Below are 26,691 nucleotides of genomic sequence, written 5' to 3'. Positions count from 1 at the left end.
TCACCTAGTTATTAAGTTGATATATATGAAATTAGCTGTTTGGAGGTCAAAAATTATCACATATCAGATATCTCAATATCATCAAGCCGATCATGTTTCTAGTCTTATAATTCAGGAAACCTTTAGAATTCCCTGGACAAGATACGACTTACAGAAACTCACTAGAGGGGACGTGACATTACAGAGATGGGATATGGAGACTTGAAATTATTTTCACAAATAACAATTTGAGAAAAACTTGTCTTAGTCCATTCAGGTTGTTATAATAAAAATATCAGACTGAATGACTTATAAACAACAGAAATTTAGCATAGTTCTGGAGGCTAGGAAATCCAAAAATCAAGGTGTTGGCAGATTTGGTGTCCTGTGAGGACCCATGGCCATCTACTGCTATGTCCTCATAAGGTAGAAGGGGCAAGGGAGCCAATCCGGAGCCTTTTTTATAAAGATACTCATCGCATTCTTGAGGGTTGCTCCCTTTTGACTTAGTAACCTCCCAAAGGCTCACTTCCAAATACCATCACATAGTAGGGGTTAGGATTTCAACATAAATTTTAGGGGGACATAAACATTAGGTCTATAGCAGACCAACTACAGCAACTGCTATATGGGAGCACACAATACAGTTCTTAAAAGTGTACTCAAAACCTATTTTCCTATAGAATCAGATAGCAAAGGACTCAGTTGTGAAAGAGTAGAATCATGGGCTATTTTGGGGGGCAGGACTCAAACATGTTACATACCTTATTTTCCAGAATTTTCAAGCTTAAAGGAAGATCAACCAATTATTTTAGCAACCTCATGTCAGAGAAGAGGAAGTGAATGGCTGCAAGTGCAGAACTCATTTGAGTTCATAAGCTAATGGCAGAGCTGAAACTAGTACTTAGACTTCCTAAGTCTACGGCCAGTGCTCTTTTTGCTAAATTGACCCCCTTTTGGTTTGGTACCTACAGGCAGGTTCTAGGAATATATTATTGAATCTTTGACTATTACCAAATCTATTAAAGAGATATTTTTAATTAAAACCAAAACAATCTGCATAATAATGAAATTATAATCAGATATTTAAGTTATTTTTCCAAACTGCTAAAATATGGCTGGGCCTCCAGGACTTCCCTCGGACAAACAACTAAAAATGTAAATATTGGTTACATGGACTTGGCACTAGTTTAGATTTTGTATAAAAACTTGAAATTCGTGGGGCGCCTGGGTGGCACAGCGGTTAAGCCCCTGCCTTCGGCTCAGGGCGTGATCCCGGCGTTGTGGGATTGAGCCCCACATCAGGCTCCTCCGCTATGAGCCTGCTTCTTCCTCTCCCACTCCCCCTGCTTGTGTTCCCTCTCTCGCTGGCTGTCTCTATCTCTGTCGAATAAATAAATAAAATCTTTAAAAAAAAAAACAAAACTTGAAATTCGTAACAAAGATTCTTATAACTGAAGTTTATCAATAAAACCACTAAAAAAACAAAAGCAAACAGGTTTCAGAAAACACAAGGCTGACTGGATAAAAGGAATGAGAACCATCAGAATATGTTGTTACTTCATTATTCTTTCATTAAAAGGATCCATTAAGGAAGCAATTTTGACATAAATCTGTCCTACTAAGCAAATAAAAAACAAACAAAAAAACCAAAGTCACTGACATGAAAGGTGAGAAATAACCAAAAGGAAGGGCCAGAGGCTGATTCTGGACGTTGGAGACCAGAAAGTGTCTCTACTTCTCTTCATTGTCAACTGCAATTTATTTGACTCACCAGACCCAAACAGCTATAGCTCTTACAACCGGGGTTTGAGAGGGGCCATGGGAGTCCCTGTGCCTTACTTATTAGGGTTCCTCCCCAATGAGTCTGACAAGTTCTATCTAGACACCATAGTCAAGGAACCTTTGGTCAAAGGCCAGAAAGAACAGAAAACAAAGAATTTAGGAGTATTTGGTCTATAGAAATTTATTCCATGAAGCTTCAATATCAAGAAGTCTATCACAATGTTGATAATATGTAAAAATCATATTAAGGGCTAAAAAAACTCTTGATAAAACTTATTAGACATTCTTAATAAAATCTTCAAAGCCAAAGAGGAAGAAAATCACTTAAGTAAAATAAAAATTACTTACAAAAAACCAAAAATGAACAGCATGCCTTCCAAAAGATTAAAAAACTAAAACCAGCTTAATTAAAATCAGGAACTCAATAAGGATGCTAGTTACCACCACCATCATTTAACATTGTCTTAATGTTTTTTTTTTTTTTTAAGATTTTATTAGAGAGAGAGAGTGTGACACCAAGCTGCCAAGGGGGGAGGGGAGGAAGAGGGAGAGGCAGGTTTCCCACTAAGCAGGGAGCCCGATGCAGGCTCCCAGGACCCTGGAATCATGACCCGAGATGAATGAAGGCAGACACTTAACCGACTGAACCACCCAGGTGCCCGTCTTAATGTTTCTAACATATAAACAAAACAAAGAAAATTTGATAGCTTGCAGAAAAAGTGAAAAAAGAAGTGCAACTGTTTTTGCTGCTGATATAATTACATACCTGAAAATCTCAAAAGATGCTAGTATAAAATTAGGAAAACTAATCAAAATATCGAGAGGCAGATGGATAGAGAAAAAAAAAAAAACAACCACCAGTGTCTATTCCCTTTTGTAGCAATTAGCACCCTGAAACAGAAATCAGAAAAAAATACCCCATTTGCAATAGCAAGAACACTCTAGGATAATTCTTAGGAATAAATTTAACAAAAAAGGCACAAGACGTAAAGGAAAGCATCTCTAAAGTCTTTAACAGACATAAAATAAGATCTGAACAAGTGGCAAGACATACCATACTCTTAGATGTAAAGACACCATAACAATATAATTTGTAGCCTAAATTAATATGTAAACTAAATAAAATTCAAATCAGAATCCTTACATAACGTTATAGGGAGGTAGTGGTGGTGAGACTAAAGAAAATGATTTTAAGGTTTATATGGAAGATTAAATACGCAAGAATAGATAAGAAAAATATAAAATAACAAACAGTGAAAAAAGATTTCCTTTACCAGATATCAGAACATAACTTGAAGCCTCTTTAACCAAAACAGTATTGGCATGGGAATATACAAACAGATCAATAAACAGAAAAATCTAGAACTCAATCTCAGTATATATAAGAATTTAAGATTTAACAAAGATGGTAGTTCTATTCAGTAGGAAAACAGGAGTAGCACAACTGGTTATCCATCTGGGAAAAAGTAAAATTGGGCTGCTCTCATATGCCATGTACAGAAATAAATTCCAGATGGATTAAAGATATAAATATATAACACATACAATAAAAATCTTGCAAGAAAATCTTAGAAACTGCACTTACAAAACTTAAAGGTAGGAGACCTTAACCAAGACACAACTTTCTACCAAAAAACTGAAAATGTTTTGTATGGTATGAAATCATCAATGAAGTCAGTAAGGAATTAAAGTTTTAGAAATGTATTTATGATGAAGATAAAGGATTAATATACATAACAGAGGATACTTAAAGAGTTCTTTTTTCGGTGAATAATTTTTATTTTATTTAAGTGATTTTCTTCCATCTCTGGCTTTGAGATTTCATGTTTAATAAAGATGAAAAGGTAACTCACAGAAGAGCAAATCGCTCAAATGTAGTGGTAGACAGAGAACTGCAAACTGAAGATATGCTGGTATCACTTATATCCACTGACAGCAAAAAATTAAATACAGTTACTGATAACTAATACTGTTTGGAATATGGGGTTACAGGTACTTTGTTACACTGCTGGTGAACTATGAACAGCAATAGCCTTTTGGAGAACCAAACTGGATATAAGTAAATTAAATATAAAAATTGAATAATCAGTTTAAAAAATATGTGACCCTTTGATCCAGCAATCATACTCCTGAGACTCTATTCCATAAAGGTAAAAGATTTAGAACACATATAAGGATGTTTAGTAAAACACTATTTAGAGAGGCCAGAATCTGGAAACAAAGTAAATGCCTACAATAGAGTAACTGAATAAAAATCTACACATAAAAACAAGTACGTTTACATGTCCACATGAAATTCTGTATGAGTACATACATGGCTGTATAAAGAAATTTTTATTTAAGTTCAAGGATAGACAACCAGGGAGAATAATGGAAAAGAACCAGCTTTGTAGTCATTTCTGAGTTCAAATTCTGCCTCTATCATTCATTTACCTGCTGAATGATTGTAAGCAAATTATTAAGCTCCACGGAACCTCTGCTTCTTCATTTCTAAAACAGAAATAGTAATTACCACTTCACGGGGATTTTCGTAAGATAATGACATATTGGCTATAAAGTGCTCAATTCAGCATGTGATACATGTGCTCAAAAGGGGCAGCTATTACTGTTATTATATTTTCCCTTCTTGAGATGAAAAAAAACAAAAAAACAAACACAAAACAACAAAAAAAAGAAGAGTACCCCCAAACTCCACTGCTTTTAGAAATAAGAAACACCTTGGGGCGCCTGGGTAGCTCAGCTGGTTAAGCATCCAACTTTTGATTTCAACTCGGGTCATGATCTCAGGGTCCTTGGATGGAGCACCACACCACGCTCCTTGCTTGGCAGGGAGTCTGGAGATTGTCTTTCCCTCTGCCCCCTGGCCCCACGAGCTCTTGCTCTCTCTTAAATACAAAAATACATCTTTAAAAACCTTAAATATATATATATGTACCTATGTATTTTCTATTACTGAAAGGTCATTTGTCCTTGGATTACAAAAGTCACATGGGAAAAATCCTACATATACCCCCTTATAAGACAAGCTTGAAAATTAAAGCAAGATGATGATGAAGACATTCATCAGTTTTGTTTATAAGTTAATTTTTTTTGGGGGGGGGGAAGTCACTCTATAAATCAAGTCACTATTTCCTGCCTTAAATTTAGTCTTTGCAGAAGCTAAGCAAGCAAAAAAACCCAAAAAACAAAAAACAAAAAACCAACCTCTAGGGGGGCCTGGATGGCTCAATAGGTTAAGCGTCTGCCTTCGGCTCAGGTCCTGATCTCAGGGCTTTGGAATCAAGCCCTGAATGGGGCTCTCTGCTCAACGGGGAGTCTGCTTCTCCCTCTCCCTCTGTGCCCTCTCTCTCTCTCTCAAATAAAAATAAAAAAAAAAAAACCTTAAAACCCTCTAAAGTAATATTACAGAAATTTCAGAACATAAAGCATGTATCTGGCAAAGAACCCATGTCCAGAATAAATTAAAAATGTAATACATATACACAGGTAAATATTATTGTCTATACATGTATACTAATATGTACAAATCCTGCTGTTTTAGTCCATTTGGACTGCTATAATAAATACCACAGACTGGATGGCTTAAAAACAGCAGAAATTTATTGCTCACAGTTCTGGAGGCTGGAAATCCAAGATCAGGGTGTGAACATGGTTGGGATCTGATGAAGACCCTCTCCACTGCAGACTACTGACTTCTTGCTGTGCCCTCAAATGATGGAAGGCGGCGAGGGATCTTTCTGGACCCTCTTTTATAAGGGTGCTAATCACTATCATGAGATCTCTGTCCTCATGACCTAATCATCTCCCAAAGTCCCCACCTCCTAATACTAATACCATCACTTTGGAAATTAAATTTCACCACATGAATTTCGAGGGAGACAAACATTCAGACCATAATATTTGCTAAATGCAAGAATGCTCATAGCAGCTTTGCTCATAATGGCTAAAACTGGAAAAGAACAAAGCAAAACCAAACATCTAGAACAGCAAAATAGATTTTTTTCAAGTGTGGTTTATTCAAACAATGGAATACTCTCAGCAATTAAAAAAATGAAAACAAAAAACAAATGAAGACAGCTCCCGATACATTCCCGAAATAGATGATCAAAAGAAGTCACATACAAACAACAAGTACATGCTGCACGACTGTATGATTGCATTTAAATGAAGTTCAGGAACAACGGAAACTAATGGTAGGGAGAGAAGAGTCATAATCATGGTTATTCAAGGGTGGAGAAGTGGTGGTTATGACTAGAATGGGACAGAAATAACTTTTTGGGGTGCTGGGTATATTCTTCCTCTTAGTAGTAGTCACAGCAGTGTATTTATATGTAAAATATCACTGAGTTGTATACCTCAAAGTTGTGTATTTTAGCCTATATAAATTATACCTTGCTGTGAAAATAAATTTAAAAAAAATTTTTTCCCCTAAAAAATTTCAGAACAAAATTTAAAATGTCAAGTACCATTCCTATACAACGGTAACTATTATTTGCAAGGAGGCTAAAGAAAAGCAATACCAACTTGTATTAAATAACACTGCAACATAAAACAAAAGGAAACATTCACCAACACTACGATGGTTAAAAAAACTGTATTTTCTGATCCTCTACCAGCAATTTAAATGATTATACATCCATGAGAAATCTTTTTAGGTTCTAGCCACCTGCATAATAGAAGTTTAATGTGAAATAAAAAGTACATGACACCAGCATATGTAAGACGATAATCAACTACATCAGATTTTGTTAATAAAATGATTTTTTTTTAAAGATTTTATTTATTTATCTGACAGAGATAGAGACAGCCAGCAAGAGAGGGAACACAAGCAGGGGGAGTGGGAGAGGAAGAAGCAGGCTCATAGCGGAGGAGCCTGATGTGGGGCTTGATCCCACAACGCTGGGATGATGCCCTGAGCCGAAGGGAGACGCTGAACCGCTGTGCCACCCAGGCGCCCCAATAAAACGATTTTTGACACATCATGTAACTACCAGGTTCCTATTTAAGAAACACCATTTTCATGGAACCAGAAAAACAGGATACTTCAGATCTCTTAAAATTATCTTTCTGCAAAGCCATGCCAAAAAAATTTAAGAAACGATTTTCACCCAAATGTTTCATAGGACTTCAAAAAAAGAACTGGATAGAGATAAAACCAAGAATTATTTATCACAAAATACAATTTGCCAGCAATAGAAAAACAAAAACAAAAACAAAAAAACAAGCAGGTGTACCTTCACTACCTATACCTGTTATGGATTCTCACTCTTCGAGGCCTCCATTCACACTACAAGTACAATGCTCTTCCATCCTTCCATGGCTGGGGAGCTCTTTTCTGGAACTGGTCTTAAATGGTACATTACTGATAAGACTCTCCTGTTCTCCCAGGCTGAATTAATCACTCCTTCGATGGCTCCCACTGCTATTTCAGACCATCGTATGACCTGTGTCTATTGTAATGACAAATCATTGCTTTGTGTTTCACCTCCCAGCCCCTGCACTGAGGCTGTAATGGGCACTCAGTAAATGCTGTTTGAACAATGACAGCAACATAATGGAGGGAATCAGAATATTAGTTCTTGAAAGAAAAAAAAAATCTGTCTAGAAATTAATGATGACAACAGCAATATTTTGATCAAGTAAAAGTAATTTTCTGGTAAGAAAAGATCCAATTTTGTGTTCAAATGCCCTTCTTCCCCTATAAGGGTTTTTAAAAGTAATAGTCTTATGGAGATATTATTCGTTTAAGGTTTTAATAGATCTTTTTAAAAAGCCCACCTTTTGTCACACTGAAAAATGTTGATGTTTTATTGAGGGTTCTGAGCAATTCATTCAGAACCCAGGTCTGGGACTGGAGAAACTGCTTTCCAAAGATAAATACTTCAAGAAGGTGAGGAAACAAAAACAAAAATTAAAACCAATGAGATGGGCGCAAAGGCACAAAGCATCATCGAATCTTGAAGAAAATTACTTTAAATTTTTGTATGCTGTACCAAGAATAGTTTTGTTGCTTTGCTTGTAAAACCTTGAGGAATGTATGAACTTGAGAAAGGGATACTATAAAAAATAGGAATTCCTCCTTTTAGAGGAATGAGCTAAAAGGGAATATAATTGGAGAGAATAAAATCATGTTCTTCCAATTGTAGAAACTAGAACTAGGCCTTACCTATAAAGAACACATTTCTGTGAAGTATGAAAACAATTAAAATAAACAAAAGAAAATTTTTCATACTGCATAGCACAAATAATCTAAAAATACAATTATGTTCAAAAAGGATTTAGATACACAATGAATAGAGGACATCCTTTGCCCCTGAGGTGAAGCCAATCAAGAAAGAAAACCTTTTTCCTTCTTCTCTGTGCCAACACTAGAAACAACTTTGGGCTACAAGTGTATATAAAGGTTCTATTCTTATATTAGATAAAGGAATTATAAAAAGTCCCCTGAAATCAAACAGCCACAGTGATCTTTCTGTAACAAATTTCTAAAAGGATTAATGCTGAATTATCAGCCCCTTACCTTTGTAATGAGAATTCGGTATTTTTCTACCAGGTGGTCGTTGTTGTGACAACCTGCTAGCAGCTGCCAGACTTCTCCTCGCAGAGCTTCAGGAACACCGCTTCTTACTAAGGATGACAACTGCTTTGGTCTCACATTCAAATTGAGATGCCTAAAAATAAAACCATAATCTGTAAGTGGATTAAAGAAAGATTCTCTAAGGAATATTATTTTTTTAAAGATCTTATTTTTGGGACGTCTGGGTGGCTCAGTCAGTTAAGCATCTGCCTGCGGCTCAGGTCATGATCCCAGGGTCCTGGGATCGAGCCCCACGTCAGGCTCCCTGCTCAGTGAGGAACCTGCTTCTCCCTCTCCCTCTGTGATCTCTCTTGCTCTCTCTCTCAAATAAATAAAATCTTTTTTTTTTTTAAAGAACTTATTTTTAAATAATCTCTATACCCAATGTGGGGCTCAAACTCACAAGCCCAAAATCAAGAGTCGCACCCTCCACCTACTGAGCCAGCAAGGCACCCCTAAACAGTGTTATTTTTATGAAGACTAGACTAAATGATTTTTACAGACTTAATAAAGATATCATACTAATAAAGAAAAAAAAATAAAGCTGTTGAACTAGATGTGGCCAAGATAACTAAAAGGTTGGGTGGAGGAAGAACTGTGCAGACTGTTTCCTAAGTATCTTTAAATTACTGCTCTATTTTTAATTTTTTAAATAAAAATCAAAACTAGAAACCATAGCTTCATAGCCGTGGCTTATATAAGAAAAACAAAGCAAAATTCCAATCAGTGGACACAAAGCCAAAGATAAGGGCTTGGCTCTACATCAAAATTCACAAGTGAATTGTGTATTTATATGTTCTAAGTTAAAATAAATATTCTAAGTTAAAATAAATCTTTAAAATAAATATAAAGCGGTTTTTCTGATACCTTGCTTCAAGCACCGTTTTTGAATGACTATGATGGATAAGAAAGTTTCTACTGTACTATTATAACATCAAAACAAATTATTAAAGTCTCTGAGCTTTATTTATCTAATCTATAAAATGGGGAAAATAAAACTTATATTGAAATGTTGGTACTGATTTATAAAGTGATTTGCATATAATCTTATTTGATCTTCACAATAACCATCTGAGGTACGTGCTTAATATTTCCAGTTTTACGGATGGAGACAGTAGTTCAGGGAAGTCGATTAAATGACGCAGGCAGTCCTCAAACTCAGATCAATAAATGCTCTGTTGGATATCAAGGCTACTTTGTGTTTTGAAGGCCACCATTACTGAGTCAGTAAAGCACGATCTTGACCTGCAAAGGCTTCTGTGACTACCAGATTTAAACAGAAGTTACTGATATAAAATGACCACTCTCAAAATACAAAAAGGACTCAGACTTTTCTCAAAACATTCCCAGAATTCTAAAGAATAATGCACAGTACATTTAAAACTGGTTAATTCTGTGATGCTAGTACCCTAAAGTGGTAGCTATAGACAGTTCAGTATGGTTTTGTCTTTGCTTGGGAAAAAAAAATATTATAAAAGTTGAAGGGTTGGGAGCAGAAAGAACAAAAGCAGTTGTTACTTAATTCAAGGACTGGTGCATATGGCCTATGGCCAGATCTGCCCACTGCCTGTTTCTGTAAAGCAACTTTTATTGAAACACAGCCTTTTTAAATTGTATACATATCGTCTATGACTGCCTTTACACCACAACAGCAGAGCTGAGTTGTTGTGACAGAGACTACTGGGCCTCAGAGCCGAATATTTATGACCTATATATATTCATGGCCTAAGTATTTATGACCTGGCCCTTTACAGAAATAATAAACCCAACCCTAGGTTTATTTGCTAATCCTAGCTTAATTTATATTGGTAAAATTATTTTCAGAATAATTTTATGTCATTGATCGTATTAACTTTAAACATACTATTTTATACTAACACTAGTTCTCTTATCCACTAACAATCACATTAAAATGTACTTGGAGAATTAGAGCTCAAAGGTACTATTACTAATACTGCCACTAAAATCTAACATGGAGTTAAATAAAATAGCTTTAGGCTCAGACTTGCCTGTGTTAAAAATTCTAGGTCTGCTATTTACTAACCAGAATTGCTGACTAAATCTCTGAGCCAGTTTCCTCATCTGTATGAATAGATACTAGTTCATAAGGTTGTTATAATAGCTGAAATAAAACACTTAACTAAGCACAATGCCTGGCATATGGTAAATTCATTAATTCTCACTACTATTACTACAAGTACAACATCAATTATTTTTAACTCACGATAATCTTGAATGGTAATTTTAAAGACTTGTATATTTTGTAAATGAAGAAACAGACTCAGAAGAGTTAAGTGACTTGCCCAAGACCATACAGCTTGGAAGTAGAAGAGGCAGGATTTGAAGCCAGGTCTACCGGGCTCTAAAATTCCATGATATTGCAATACTTCCTACCTACAGAACATATATAATAATGATGGGGAATAAAGATGAAATGAATTAAGAGAAACAAACGGTATGATTTCTGAAGACATGACCCAAACCAGCGAAAACAGTTTTAAACACCCCAAAGAAATATGTAGACTCAGTTTTTATACTTGAGGAAGTGGGAGAAAGACACATTATGAATGAATGAATGAATGAATGAATGAATGAATAAAACCTGGTAAAAAAACAAATTCGAAGCATTTGTATAAAATGGTGGTGAGTTCATCTAATAAAATCTAGAGTCTAAATGCTGTACCTAAATGATTTTAAATATACTATTATGCAACCATGTCAAGATTCAATTACATTTCTATTTTAGAGCAGAAACCTTTTTATACAGATGAAATGCCTGCCAGGAGCAGTTCAAACACTCCAAATTCACTGAACTGAAAATATAATTGTGATGAGCGCTTCAGCACGTTTGTCTCCTAACTGCTAAAGGAATATTAAAAATAAATGAGAACTGTATCCTAGGGTGGGGGGCTTTTGCAGAGTTCATTTCCTAAAACCACTTGTATAAAGACAAACCATGCTTTGGTTTGCATTCTCCTCCTGTACACGTTTGACATTTCCCGATGTGGAGCACGTTTCACCAAAAATGTAAAGTGCTGTGAGAGTGCTAGAAGCAGATGCGTGCCCATTTGTAGTCCCATCCCTTCAGGACATGGAAGATTTTTAAATGCTGAAACAGTTTTCTAAGAATAGAGTGAAAGGCTTCAACAGTTAAATTTTCTGAGAAAAATCAGACGCCAAAGTAATAGGCCCAGGGGGAGCTTACATGACAACCCTAACAACCAGAAAGTCAGAAATAGAGAAGTATTTCCCCCCCTCCCCCCTCCCCCTGCCAGCATATACATATGGCATCTTACAGAGAGGAAAAAGGAAACTACATAAATGTCTCACCAACCTGACTTACCAGAGTGTCTTTGGTTTCATTAATAAATACCTGAAGGTAGTGTATCCTTTCTAGACAGTCTATAGGATAGTGCTTAACATTGTTGTCAAGCTATCTCTTGAGCTGAGAATTTCTCTTGACAAACTGTTGAGTTTTACAAGTGTCAGTAGGAAAAGTAAATGTTAGAGCAGTCAATATACAGTATGTTCATAATACTCTGCTCTGTCACTTTAGGTACAAAACACAGATAAGGAAAAATCCCACCTGAGGTCTCTACTGTGGCTCTATGCATTGTGTGAGCATCTTCCAAACTTCCCTGATTATTGTGTACTGTCTTAATTGTTAACCAGTCAATGGATCCTAACCACATCAATAAAAAGGAGCTCTTTCCTGATTTATCCTCTCCATACATTCCATGTTTGAGTATCTTCTGCAGCAATGAGAATTTATTAGGTTTCTGATATTCTGAAAGGTGATTTAAGATCTTCACTACTTACCCTTACAAATCTCTAAAAACAGAAATTCTAAAACACAAACCCCATACTTTGGTTTCTATAATAGGTTCCAAAATAGAATAGTTTCAAAACTGAATATTGTAGTTAGGGGAAGATACCCTACCCATAAAATGAGAATTACAGATGAAAAGGAGAACTATTCTAACTTACCATTTTGACAGCAGTTCTCCCCATGTTTCAAGAATTTTTCCTGCACACTCTTTGGATACATCACCAAATCCACTCAAGAGAGGTTCATCATTATCTTTAATAAATAAAACACACAAAAAAGGATAACAGAAGTGGCTATGCTAGCCAGAAGAATGAATGGAAACATAACAGTCAAATTTGAAAGATTTTACTGGAAGCATAAAGTCATAATTTCTATTTCTCTCTTTTAGCATACAGATATAAATACAAAGAAAATAAAAACGATCCTAGGTACAATGTTGCTGTGATCTCTTTAATTTCTCTTTTGCTTTCCATAGAATTCACATTATGTCCACTGCGGAAAAGAGCCGTTTAACTATAAAATGATAAGACTCAAAATATGGTATCTTCTTTTTCCTTTTCTAAAGCAAACTTTATCCATGAAAATATATAGCAGTCTTGTTTACCACAGTTAAAAAAATTACAAACCACCTAAGTGTCCAAAAAGGGGAGAGTGGCAATAGGATTAAATTACGATACATGTTTACAATGTAGTTACATATTGATATGTGTTTACATTAATAATCCAGCAAAATGCCACATAAAATAAAAATATCAGGAGCTAATAAATCTTCATTATGTCAAAATAGTCTGGAATAAATTATGCTAAGACTTTAACAATTACAATCTGAGTGATGGAGTTATGATTTCTTTCCCCCCTCCTTTATGTTTTTAGGACTCTGATTTTCTACAATGGCATATATTTATTACACAAAGCACAAAAATACTAAAAAAGACCAAAATGAGCCATTTCAAACTTAACTCTAGTAATTAAGGAAAGTAAACTCAGATTTAAGAACGTTAAGATTATAAAATATGAAGTCAGTGAAAAAAGTGACCATGATAAAGGCCTGTGAGAGGAATTTTAAGTGTAAGGAAAGGGGGAAACACGGACTAAGACATTTACGTAATCAATCCTCTTTTGCTGGACACTTGGGGAGTTTTCAATTTTCTGCTACAAATAGTATCAGGATGAACATAACTCTTGTTTTCATTGGGTATATGCCCAGAAGTGGACTTCCTGGGATAAAAAATGCATACTTTTAAGGATTTTGAAATTTACTGACAAACTGCCTTCCAGAATGGTTCTACAATTTATTCCCACTAGTAGGGGACAACGGTGCTCCTTTCCAAGTGTCCTCACCAATGTCGTTTCTGTTTTCTGGCTTAACCTGCCTAAAGAAAGTTTGGATCTTTATATTTTTAATGGTTATATCATGAATTTGCATCTCTACTAATGACAGCTCAGAAGTCCATGTGATACTTATTACTTCTTTACATTATAATGCCCTGGACATTAGCATCAGTTTTGATGGTGAGATAGGGAAGACACTGACTGAAAGTGAGTGAGACCTCTTTTGGGACAAATGGGAGATAGGATAAATGGGAAAAGAAAAAGGCTCGAGGGCATGACGATAAACTTTCCCAACTTTGCTGTTTTGCCAGAATTGGTCCTACTTTCTAATGCCTCAAGTAATTCTCTACTCATTTAAATATCAATATAACACAACAACTCTTTGGGGGAATAGCAGCTATAAAAAATGTACTAAAATGTACCAGAGATGACAATTCCTTAAAAGAGATTAGAAAGACCTGTCCCATCAAATTCTCTTTTACTGTTTTGGATGCTTTCAATATATCTTGACAGTAGCAGTTTGAAATATGTGTTTAGAACTCCATCTACCTAAGGCAGAGGTATGGGTGGGGAGGGAGCACGCAACCTCAGTTTCAGAATACAGTTTCTGAACACCTCCCCTTTATACCTGCTGGCTTCCTGCCCTGGGAGCACTGATGTCCTACGCATAGGTGCCTCTTTAGAGGACTACGGACATTTCTTTGTAGGGAGCAAACACATGACAAACAGGATGGGTCTCCCTGGTCCATATACCAGGTTAGAGAATGAAAAGATGGGATGACTACACAGCTTTCTTCAGCCCCACGGTCCTGTCATTAGCCTCTCACTACGGGAATGGATTGGGGGCCGGGGGTGGGTGGGTTACCCATTCCACCAGTATTTCCTGAGCATCTATTATACACCAGGAATTGTGTTATACACTAGGGAAATAATGTGGGCAAAAAAAGACACTCTTGTCCTTTACAGAAATTGTGTTCTAGTGTTCCCTAACTCTTCCATGGTCTGCTACTGGTCCTTATCTCTCCTAGTTAACACCTGTGACTAGAGGCCCTTTGAACTCCTCAATTACCACTGAAAAATGTATGCCTGCTATAGATTAGAACTAATGATATTCTTTAAAATCTGTAGCATTCAGACTCACCATTTGACCACTCTCTGGTTTCATACAAATAGTGTCTTTCTCAGTTTATGGTGGATTTTGTTTTTACTGCTGAGTTTAACGGAAGAAGAGTTCTCTAAACTATTACTTGCTCTTCCATTTAAGCAGTGTTGACTTAAAAGGTAAACTGCAAGTCTCAAGACTACTAGTTGCAGGGGCGCCTGGGTGGCACAGCGGTTAAAGCGTCTGCCTTCGGCTCAGGGCGTGATCCCAGCGTTCTGGGATCGAGCTCCACATCAGGCTCCTCCGCTATGAGCCTGTTTCTTCCTCTCCCACTCCCCCTGCTTGTGTTCCCTCTCTTGCTGGCTGTCTCTATCTCTGTCAAATAAATAAAATCTTTAAAAAAAAAGACTACTAGTTGCAGAAGAGTCAGTCTTAAATAGTGAGAACAATTCCACCCTTCCCAGCTTTAACACATGACTTAAATTGGTTCTGCAGGAAGACTTTAATTGTATCTCTAACTTCTCCCAAAACAATGTATGGACTTTATTTGCACTTCAAAATGCGTTATGTGAACTAAATGCACCAAGATGATTACAGAATAGAACTCAGACTGCTAACTCTCAGAACTGGATAAAGCTCCCCCTTGCCTATTTCTAGCTGTGTGACCTTGGGCAAATTCATTTTTCTGAGACTCCATTTCCTTATGTGCAAAATAAAGATAATAGAAATCTTGTTTTTCAGAATTTCTGTGAGGATTATATAAACAAAGTATTATTTTACTTTAGAAACAAAGTACCTACCTACCTATTAAGCATCTAGGAACTGGCGGCCATTAATATTAGACATAGGAAAAGTGAAGTTACAGGGTACAGTGGGAACAGGAAAGTCAGGGCTTGCTCTAACTTGAAAAAAGTACATATAACCATTAGTATGTATTTCTTTTAACCCAATCATTCTTGCCACCTCTAGGCCTTTGTTAATGTAATTTCCTAGCCAGAAGTGCCCAAACCTCCCCTTTATCCCTGCTGAATTCTCCTTGTACTTTTAAAATTCCGGCTCAAAAACTACTCTTCATGATGTCCTACCACATCTCCCCAGGACGGAAAATGGATTCTCCTCTATGCACTTCCAGAACACTTTCTATGAACCTAACAGACACATGCTTCATATGATCTTCTATCATAATCAGCTTATTTCTTCTTTATAAAAATAAGAAGCCCTGGTACAAAATTATAGATGAGAAAATGCCTCCCAAACTTTTGCTTTTCCTGTGCTTGTTTTCTCCACTTCTCACTTCTATATAGTAGCTTTTAACAGACTGACAGATTAGTTAACACATAACCATGAAAAAAAAAAAAAGAGGAGGAAAAAAAAGAGAACTGGTTGATTCCTAATGTTTATCAATGTGAAAATCCAATAATATATAAACATAAATTTGTATATTTAAATACATATATTTTGTGAAAGAGTCATGTGTGAAAGCCACATTTTGGCAAGTGAAACTGTCCCTGTGAAATGCTTCAGTTGAAAGGAGAACACTTATTTAGGTGGAAGCTATGTCAAGTTTGCTCTGAAAAATGTGCTAATACACTACGCTAGCACGCGCTGATTCTTTTAAAAAGCACTAATTATAAATCTTATTTTTTCCAACTTGATTACAATTATCTTAAAGAAGGTCCTGCGCTCATCATTTCAGAATCTCCCATGGACCTCCCTGCATATAGTACATTCTCGTTAAGTATTTACTGAAAGAATTCCAAATGCTATGTCACAGTATCAGTTTCCTGATAAAATTATAATGGTGTGCAAGGTGTACCACCCCGTAACAGAAATTAAGCTCTCCCTATAATTTACCTTCCTCTTCGTCATCTTCTGGAGGAGAAGGTATCATTGAACTCTGAGATCCAGACTGTGGCAGGCGAATTGAGGGACTGGCTGTAGTTTTCCTCCTCTCTCTCTCTGATTCACTTTCCAAGCACACAACTTCATATAAAGTGTCAGTATTGTTCTTTCTCTCCTTCTGCTTTATCTTGAAGATGAAAAAATATTATTTACTAGATGGTACAATTATTTTTTAATTGAGCACTATACTTCTGATTTCATATAGGATGGGAGAATAAAAAGGTATTACTTTGAATGTCTACACTAAAAGTGACCTTTTCTTTTTTTTAAGATTTATTTATTTGACAGAAAGAGACAGCGAGAGAGGGAACACAAACAGGGGGAGTGGGAGAGGGAGAAGCAGGCTCCCTGCCATGCAGGTGCCCAACGCGATCCCAGGACCCTGGGATCATGACCTGGGCCGAAGGTACATGCTCAACAACTAAGCCACCCACACGCTCCTAAGTGTAACCTTTTCTAAACAGAAAAATATATGTTTAGACTTAAAAATCCACAGGAAAATAGGTTAGCAGGACTCTAATTCTGCAGTTTTATTTATTGTCTTCAGACTATATCATCATACATGCAACTACCAATATTTAGTGTTAACCATCTATAGCTTCCTAGTTACTTTAAGGTGTCTTTCAAGGTTTCCTACAAGAAACTATAGATGAGCCTAGGTGGCTCAGTTGATTAAATGTCTGCCTTCGGCTCAGGTCATGATCCCAGGGTCCCGGGATCAGGTCATTCCTGGGATTGAGCCCTGCTTTTGGGCTCTCTGCTCAGCGGGAGTCTGATTCACCCTCTGCCCCTCCCCCGCTCATGCTCACGAGAGCGCGCGTGTGCTATCAAATAAAATCTTAAAAAAGAAAAACTACCCATGAAAAAAGTTTTATTTTTTTTATTTTTAATTTTTTTAGAGAGGGAGAGAGGGCGGGAAAGGCCAGAGTGAGAGGGAGAGAGAGAATGTTAAGCAGGCTCCATGCCCAGTGCTGAGCCCGATGCAGGGCTGTCATGACTCTCAGATCATGACCTGAGCTGAAATCAAGAAGATGCTTAACCAAATGAACCACCCAGGTGCCCTGAAAAAAAGGTTTTAAAATATTCTAACACACTTTAGGATTAAGAGAGTCCTTTTATTTCCATGCTTCTTCCCAGCCCTTTAGCTTAATTAAAGCAGTGTAGGGAACTTTTCTTCAACTGAAAGCTACAACTGGGGGTAGGGGTAGAGGTGAGTGGCAGAAAAGAGATTAATCAAAAATTCTGTATCTGAAATTGGTTTGTATTTTGAGGCAAACACATAGCAGTCTGAACTCATCTAAATTAAAAATTAAGGACCAAGAATATAAAACTTGGGGTGCCTGGGTGGCACAGCGGTTAAGCGTCTGCCTTCGGCTCAGGGCGTGATCCCGGCGTTATGGGATCGAGCCCCACATCAGGCTCCTCCGCTATGAGCCTGCTTCTTCCTCTCCCACTCCCCCTGCTTGTGTTCCCTCTCTCGCTGGCTGTCTCTATCTCTGTCGAATAAATAAATAAAATCTTAAAAAAAAAAAAAAAAAGAATATAAAACTTTTCCAGTACCAAATTTAAATATATTAATATTCCACATTACAGCCAGTTTAAGGAGAAGAAGGGGGGGAGGGTAAATACAGAGCAGGAAGAAAAGGCAGCATTGTAGGAAAAGATACAAAGACAACTAGAAAGGTAGCTACATCAATGAGAAAGATGTACAAGCATAAAGTAAAAATACAGAAAGAGGGGGGATTAAAAGGTTCATTAGGTACAGAAATATCAGGTAGACCAGATTTTATCATCTGAATGTTCACACAGATTCTTAAAAAAATTATCCCAATTCTGGAAGACCAAGTTAGTGGCAACGTGTCCTTTCAATATCATCCTGAAGCACTGCTTAACGTAAGAGTTGTAAACGTTTCTGTAAAGGGCGAAAGAGTAAATATTTCAGGCTCTGTGGGCCACTAGTCTCCACAACTACTCAACTCTGCCCCGACGGTGCAAAAGCACCTACAGACACTAAGTAAGTGAGTGCGGCTACATTCCAAAAAAACTTTATAAACACAAAGGACAGGCCGGATTTGACCCACATACTCTAGTTTGCCAACTTTAACATGTCCACCTAAGGATTAATTTTGTAGATGAATAAACGATTTTGACTTAGCCACTTATTTATTTATTTTTAAGATTTTATTTATTTATTCAACAGAGATAGAGACAGCCAGCGAGAGAGGGAACACAAGCAGGGGGAGTGAGAGAGGAAGAAGCAGGCTCATAGCAGAAGAGCCTGATGTGGGGCTCGATCCCGTAACGCCGGGATCACGCCCTGAGCCGAAGGCAGACGCTTAACCGTTGTGCCACCCAGGCGCCCCTAGCTACTTACTTTTAATTAGAGATCCAGACTCTATAAAGTTATATATTAACCTATAGAGTTGTGTCCAGTAGATAGGCAAATGATTTCTGTTCAGTAGGAAAGATAACCCAAACTTACCTATAAGACATTAACCAGTTTTATTTCTGACCTAGCAATCTTGTTCTAACATTTTTTTAAAAAGAAGGCCTATATCAACTCAAGTTCCTCAAATACGTAGAGCCAGTTTTACCATCTTACTGGCTCCCTCATTACTTAATGAAAGGAATTACAATCTATGACACATGTTCATTCTAAATTTATAATTATGATTTTTTAACTTTTAAGTATTACACCTTGATAGGGAATAAGATTTCCTTTTTTCATTTGTTACAAATTACTATCTGAAACAGTTAATTACTATCTAAAAGAGTTCAAAGATCAATAGCTCTTTACTTAAAAAGAAATTCTCAGAGACTATATAAATCTGATAACCACTGCAGTTCATCTAGAAACTCTTCTGTGAGTCATACTGAACAGACCAACACTGCCTTTTGAAGACAGATAAACGTAAGAGTCATGAACTGAACCCTGCTTATAAGTTAAGAACTCCAGCTATTAAAAATGATATACATTGTTGAAGCTGGGAAATAGTACATGGGGGTCGATTATACTATTATTTTTATTTCTGTGTATGTCTGAATTTTCTGTAATAAAAAACTTTTGAAAAATCATTCTTGAAAGAAAAACACAATAGACTTGAATAAATGGAAAGATACCATGTTCTTAGATGACTAAACATCATAAAGATGACGATTCTCCTTAGTAAAAACACCGGTCATTTTTTTCTAGAGCTACAGAACTAAAGTTTACATGACAAATAAGAATATCCAGCAAAATCCACAAAAGAACTGGTGAGGGAAGGTAGCCCTATCGGATATTAAAACATATTATAAAGTCTACATAATTAAAAGTGTGATATTGATGCATGAGTAACCTAAAAACCCATGGAAGAGGACATAAAAGCCGTAATAAAGTCCAAACACATAAGAAAATGTGATACATGATAGAAAGTGGCATCTCAAAACACTGGGGGGAAGTTAGACCAGTCAATGAATGGTTCTGGGACAAGTAGATGGCCATTTGCAAAAAGATTAAATCAGACCCATACTTTACACCATATACCGGAATAAAACACTAATGAATCAGAGATCTAAAAGTAGAAAAACAAAACCATATAATAGAAGAAAATATGTAAATTTCTTTATTACTGGGTGTAGGGAAAGTCTTTCTAACTATGACTCAAAATCCAGAAGCTTTAAGGGGAAAAACTCGAAAAATTCAAGTACATAAAAATAAACTGTATGGCAAAAAAGCTGAAAAGACTCATCATTATTTAAGTCACAAGACAAGTGACAAACCAGGAGAAACATTTGCAATTTGTATCTCATAGGGTTAATTTCTCAAATACAGAAAGAGCTTCTAATAACTAAAAGGAAAAAGGCCAAAACCAAAAAGCCAAAAATATGAAAAGACAGTTCAGAGAAAAGGAAAGTAAAATCACCCTTAAACATATGAAAAAAGGCTTGTTTTCATTCATCAAAGGATATATTAAGACTACCATCAGATCCTTAAGTTTGACAACATACTCTTGACAAGCCTGTGGAGAACCAGGTACTCTCATATCCTGTTCATCTCTACAATTACAACAGTGAGAAAAGGCAATCTGGCACATATAACAAAATTACATAAGCAAAGTTATTTACTCTAAGATGCACTTTCATTAAATCAAAACAACACATGCACAAAGTTCTATCCTACAATATTATTTGGAATAGCAAATGATTCTTAAAAATCCAAAAATCCATCAATAGAGGACAATTAAAAAATCATAAATCATGATTTATCCAAACAACAAAGTACTATGTAGCCATTAAGAATGAGGACGATCTCTATGAACTGATGTGGAATGATCTGCAGGATACAGTAAGTTGAAAAAGTAAGGTGCAGGACAGTACATAGGCTAGTTTCTATTTAAAAAGGGAGTTAAAGGGGGTGCCTGGGTGGCACAGTCTTTAAGCATCTGCCTTCGGCTCAGGGCGTGATCCCAGCGTTCTGGGATCGAGCCCCATATCAGGCTCCTCCGCTATGAGCCTGCTTCTTCCTCTCCCACTCCCCCTGCTTGTGTTCCCTCTCTTGCTGGCTGTCTGTCTCTGTCAAATAAATAAATAAAATCTTTAAAAAAGAAAAAAAAATTTAAAAAAATTAAAAGGGTTTGTTAAAAATATATAGGAGTATTTTATTATTTTCACTAAAAGAAACATTAGGAAGATAACCCAGAAACCACTAATAAACCTATGGGTTTGGATGGAGAAACAAGACTAAAGTTTAGACTTCTGAGTACATTTTTACGTAATCTTGACTCTTGTACCATTACATGTATTTTAAACATTCAAAAACTTAAACCAAAAAGAAAAAAAAAAGAACTGAAGACTCCAAACTGAAAATCCGGAAACAAATGAACCTAACTATATGTCAAACGGTAACATAACTATAATGAAAAAAAAAAATTTTCCAATTAACTTTTGAACACAGTACTCATTTTATAATCTTACTAGAACATGTTCAATGGGGGGGAAAAGTTCCATAAAATCTTAAACTTCACTCAATAGTTTAATTATTAATTGCAATACTGACTTTTTTGGAATGAATATCAACAAATGAGAATTTGAAACTGTACAGACTCAAATAATTTCATATTATATATGTCCATTTTTATGTTGTACCTACACATTACAGTTACATTAATAAGTGTTTTCCCCAAAATGTAAGCATCTATAGAAAAGTTCAGAATATACTAAATATTCTGGAAACCTTTTCATTTAGATGTTTACATATTGATTTTTATATATTGATATTAAAATATGGGTCTTATTTCCAATTGAAAGACGTCTGTACAATATAAGTTGTACACGAATGGCAGTGTGGCATTATCTATATTTTAGAAATGGTACAAGTTTATTAATAAATACTTAATTACCCCATCAGTAATTGTATTAATTATGCTTGTCCTTGCTGAAATTTTAAGTAATTAAAATCTGTATTTCAAAAACAAATATAATAGTACCTTTTCTTCACATTTTACAAGTTTATAAAGATTTTGTTATAAATTTGCTAGGAGCAATAAAATAAGATCTGTATTAAGGGTGTTTTCTGCAATACTGTTATTTTATAATTCTTTAATAAAGTAGGATAGAGCAAATATACTACAGTTCCTGTATTTAAGATATTCAATATTAGAAACATATATAAAAGTAAAAGAAAAGAAAACCCTGTGAAATTGCTATTGAAAATATGTGAATGAACACAACTGATTGAGGGAAGGATCGTCACTGCTAAAAGATGCTAAAACCATTAGTTCAGAAAGTTGTTGAGGAACAGGGTATTTGGAAGTTGCCAAAGAACCACCCCAAATATTACTTGCTAAATGCAAAGACAAAACTACTTTTACAAAGGAGAAATGCAGTGGTTACCACCTTAACCCAGGGATCACACTTCTCAGGAATAATGGAATACCACACGATATCATGTGCCTCCTGATTTAGCTTTGAAGATCTCTAGTACAGAAAGCATTTCCATATTTTTTACCTTGAGAGGTACAGTGGTTTACTGCACATGCATGTGTATGCTTGTGTAGGCAGGTGGGCACGGGCTTGCACACACACACACCCCCCAAAGAGAAATAAGAGGCTCAGGTTTCTAACATGGTTATACTAGTAACTTATCTATGTGATGTTGGCCATATACTTAGTCTTGTAGACATCAGCTTCATTTATAAAATAATTTCATAAAAGATTCTAAGATACCTACAGTCTGACAATAAAATTCTGTAATTCTATAGTTTTAAGAATGCTTAGACAATCTGAAATTCACTTTATGTTGCTGTTGGAAAACCTAGTTTTCAGACCAGTTTCTTCCTCTTTAAGTAAACGGTATTCTAAATATTTAAATCCAAGAAAACAATTATCTTTTTTTTTTTTTTTTTTTTTAACGTAGGCTCCACGTCCAGTGCAGAGCCCAATGTGGGGCTTGAACTCATGACCCTGAGGATCAAGACCTGAACTGAGACATAGAGTCAGACGTTTAATCAACTAAGCCACCCAGGTGCCCCCTTCCCCACTAATTCTAAAAGTGAATTCTCTAATATGATGCCATCTTAATAATATTCGCAGCTGGGAAGGCTTCCAGGCTAAAGGGGAGTTACTGAGTCATCAAGTAATTTTAGTGATAGGAAAAAGAATCAATTTTTAAACATGTATTAAAAAATTTCTATAATTGTTTTCCCATACTGACAGCAATCAACAGAAACTATACGTTGTATATTTAAAATTTTTGGTCTGCTTAAAATTTTAAATTCTCAATTTAAGTAAATCCTAAAAATACTCTTAAAGAAAGACAGACAAAGGGAGGACGTTTCTATCAAAAGACCCCTGATTGAGAACTCTTAGAAGACTCAGGTATGCGTCTTGTTCACACAACATTCCATAAAATCTATTTTACGTCTCTGGATCTATAAAAATGAAAATACTATCCTCACTGGATCACTATAAAAATGATATAAGACAGAAAAAGTCAAAGTAGCTAGTACAGTGATGGCCACAGTAGGCTCTCAACCACTGTAGCTATTACTTTTTAATGCCATGAATGTAAAGGAGGGAATAAACTTGGTTTATTATGTTACAAAAAATGAGATTAACAGTGCTCTAAGTGCACTAAGACAGCGACAAGTTGCTCAAATTCTTCACTCTCTCTCTCTTCTTTCCCATTCCCTACCCCTCACAAAACTCCTCCCCCCCAAAATAAGACTTACCCAAATAAGGAGAAAAATGAAAGATTATTCTCAGGCATTCCTTGCCCTCCTCCTAGCTTCCACATATAAACTTCTGCTTTTTGCAAAGAAAATATTGACAACTCGGCCTATGTTTAGCTTGTAACCCTAAGAGAGAGTCTAGAGCAGTCCATTGGACTAGGTCTCAGGTATATGTGTTTCTGGCTACTTTACCCTAAGTCATTTATTAGCCTACTTAGATACACTATTGTCAACCAAACCACAAAAGTACTATTCCTGTAAACTCATGCAATCTTTGAATATAAGGTTGTGTAAGACCTAAAGGGAAAAGCAATATCAAAGGAATCTTATTTATGTTCATTAAGATTAAAGAGACAGAACTCTAAAGAGAGTATGTTTTCTTACATACAAATTTTACTAAAATTATTACAGAATTTCTACTTATCATCTCTTACTCTAGACACTTAAGAATCATCCCTGCTTGCTAAACTTTTAAAATGATACCTGTAAACTGGTTTTCTTTCTTAAGTGTTCTTCTTCTGGGGCTGATCGACTAATAATAATCAACGTTTTTCTGATTTCATGACTTAGTATTTTTTTTAAAGTAGGCTCCACGCCCAGCATGGAGCCCAATGCAAGGCCCAAACTCACGACCCAAAGATCAAGACCTGAGCTGAGATCAAGAGTTGGATGCTCAACTGACTGAGCCACCCAGGCATCTCAATGACTTAGTATTTTTTATTCTTCCTCTGCCCCACTAAGGTTCCACAGTCCCTCTCAATAACAGCTAAAATGTATGAAAAACATACTATATGCCAAATACGTTATACAGTTTCTCACTTAATGTAACAGTAACACCATGAGGAAGACTCAATCACTGCCACTTTACAGCTGAGTAAACAGGCGCACAGAGTTGAAGGTACTTGCTAGTCAGTGGTAATATCCACATACTCTGACTCCAAAGCCAACTTCTAGTTGAGAACTCTATGCGAATCCTTTTCGGCTGCCACAGTGAAGAGCTGGGAGAACAGTGCTGGGGCCCAGGTTTACTTTCTGTCTTCTAAGACAACACTGAAGAGAAAGCTCTATTCCTGTTCTGTTTGCCACCTTTTTCTAACTATAACCAAAAGGGCTAACTTGGATACACTGGAGCTAAAATACTTAATTGCTATTGGGAAGTATACCCAAGTAAATCCACAAGCAACACTATAATTTTGTAAAACTGAAGATCGAAGTTACATGTCAATTAAATCAATTCAACAAATATTTATAGAGAACTACTATGTTTTAGATGCTTGGGATAAATCGGTGAACAAGGAAGATGAGGAATACTGCCTTAGTAGAGGTTTCTAACAGGGAAAACAGATACTAAGCAAAATAATATTAAGTATATTATGTGGTATCCTGGAAGTTAAGAGCAGACAAACTGCAGTGCTACATGTGGCAGTCTGGTTTTACTAAGACGTCAATATGAGCACAAACAAAGATGAGGAGGACTTGAAGGAGGTGAATAATAGCAAGCAGGAAACGGGAAGAGCATTTAAGGCAGAAGAAACAGTTAATAGTGAAGGCCCTGAGAGCATGGTTAGAGCAGAAGCAGCAAGGAAGAAGAATAGCAAGAGAGAAATTAGTTCATGATAGAACAGGCAGTAGACCACAAAGGGTCTTAGAAACCACCAAAAGGACTCTGGCTTTTACAGGGTAGAATAGGTTTAAAGAGTTATGATCAGAAAAGTGATGTGATTTGATCGTAGGCTGCTGTGTTGAGAATATATGGGGGGGGGGGCAAAAAAAGAAACAGGGAGATGTGAAGAGGCTACTGCAGTGGCTCAGATAAAGGTGACAATTCAGATGAGATTAGTGTAATCTAAGTGCTAAGCATCAGCCAGAATCTAGACAGATTTTGAAAGTAAACAGAATTTCCTGAAGACTGGATATGCAGTGTGAAAAATGAAAGTAAAATTTTTGGCCTCAGCAGCAATTAGGAGAGGATGTCTATGAACTGAGACAGTGAAGACAGGTAAGGAGAGCATTTTAGGGGTTGGATGGAGCAGTCAGGTAAATGTGAGAGGTCCTGAAGGCTAAGTGAAAGAGGGATAAGGAAGGGGGGAGTGATCATCTGTGTTGTAAACTGCTCAAAGGCCAAGCATTATGAAGACTCAGATTGACCACTACATTTAGCAATTTAGGTCACTATGGACTTGATTTTTTTTTTGTCAAGAAGTTTTGATACAAAGAAAGGCAAAAAAAATGGTAGTAGTGGAGCATCTGAGGCCAAGAAAAGCCAAGAAGAAGGAAACACAAATTTCATCTGCTGCCCACCACAGGTAATACAGAGTATGGAATTTGACTTTGACCAAATTAACTGACAGATTTTTTTAAAACTGATACTCAGAAGAGACCATAAAATAGACCATAATTTATTATTTAAAATCTCTAACACACAATCCAAAATTGCTAGACAAAAAAACAGGAAAATGTGACTCACCAGACATTAGAATTAGCAGTTAAGGGTTTTTAAAGTAGCAATATTATAATTATGCTCAAGGATGTAGGAGAAAATCTTGAAAGAACAAAGAAGTAACCACATAAGAAAACAGAAACTATAAAAAAAGAACCAAATGGACATTCCAGAAATAAAAAGTACAAGATCTGAAATTAAAAAAAAAATTCATTGGGGCGCCTGGGTGGCTCAGTCGTTAAGCGTCTGCCTTCGGCTCAGGGCGTGATCCCAGCGTTCTGGGATCGAGCCCCACATCAGGCTCCTCTGCTATGAGCCTGCTTCTTCCTCTCCCACTCCCCCTGCTTGTGTTCCCCCTCTCGCTGGCTGTCTCTATCTCTCTCAGATAAAAAAAAAAAAAAAAAAAATTCATTGAATGGCTTAACATAGAAAATTGGGGATGATAAAAGAAAGGGGCAAGCCAACTTTAAGACATGTCAAAACAGAGTTAAAATGATATCCCAACATAATAAAAAATTATTACAAAAAAAATAC

The 26,691-nt window shown here is 36.3% G+C and overlaps 1 protein-coding gene across 6 annotated transcripts in view; it reads right to left on the bottom strand.

The window, feature by feature from the left end:
• Window positions 1–26,691, bottom strand: part of RABGAP1 (RAB GTPase activating protein 1) — a 159,901-nt gene that overhangs the window by 73,254 nt on the left and 59,956 nt on the right. For all 6 annotated transcript variants that reach the window (XM_057313742.1, XM_026513920.4, XM_026513921.4 and 3 more), the window contains 3 exons: window positions 16,459–16,633; window positions 12,329–12,422; window positions 8,285–8,435 (listed from right to left, as the gene is read on the bottom strand). In XM_057313742.1, the coding sequence (XP_057169725.1) occupies window positions 8,285–8,435; window positions 12,329–12,422; window positions 16,459–16,633 (420 nt within the window). The remainder of the gene's footprint in view (window positions 1–8,284; window positions 8,436–12,328; window positions 12,423–16,458; window positions 16,634–26,691) is intronic.

Source organism: Ursus arctos, unplaced genomic scaffold, assembly GCF_023065955.2.
Source record: "Ursus arctos isolate Adak ecotype North America unplaced genomic scaffold, UrsArc2.0 scaffold_18, whole genome shotgun sequence".
NCBI lineage: Eukaryota > Metazoa > Chordata > Mammalia > Carnivora > Ursidae > Ursus > Ursus arctos.
This window is presented reverse-complemented; position numbering and strand designations above follow the sequence as displayed.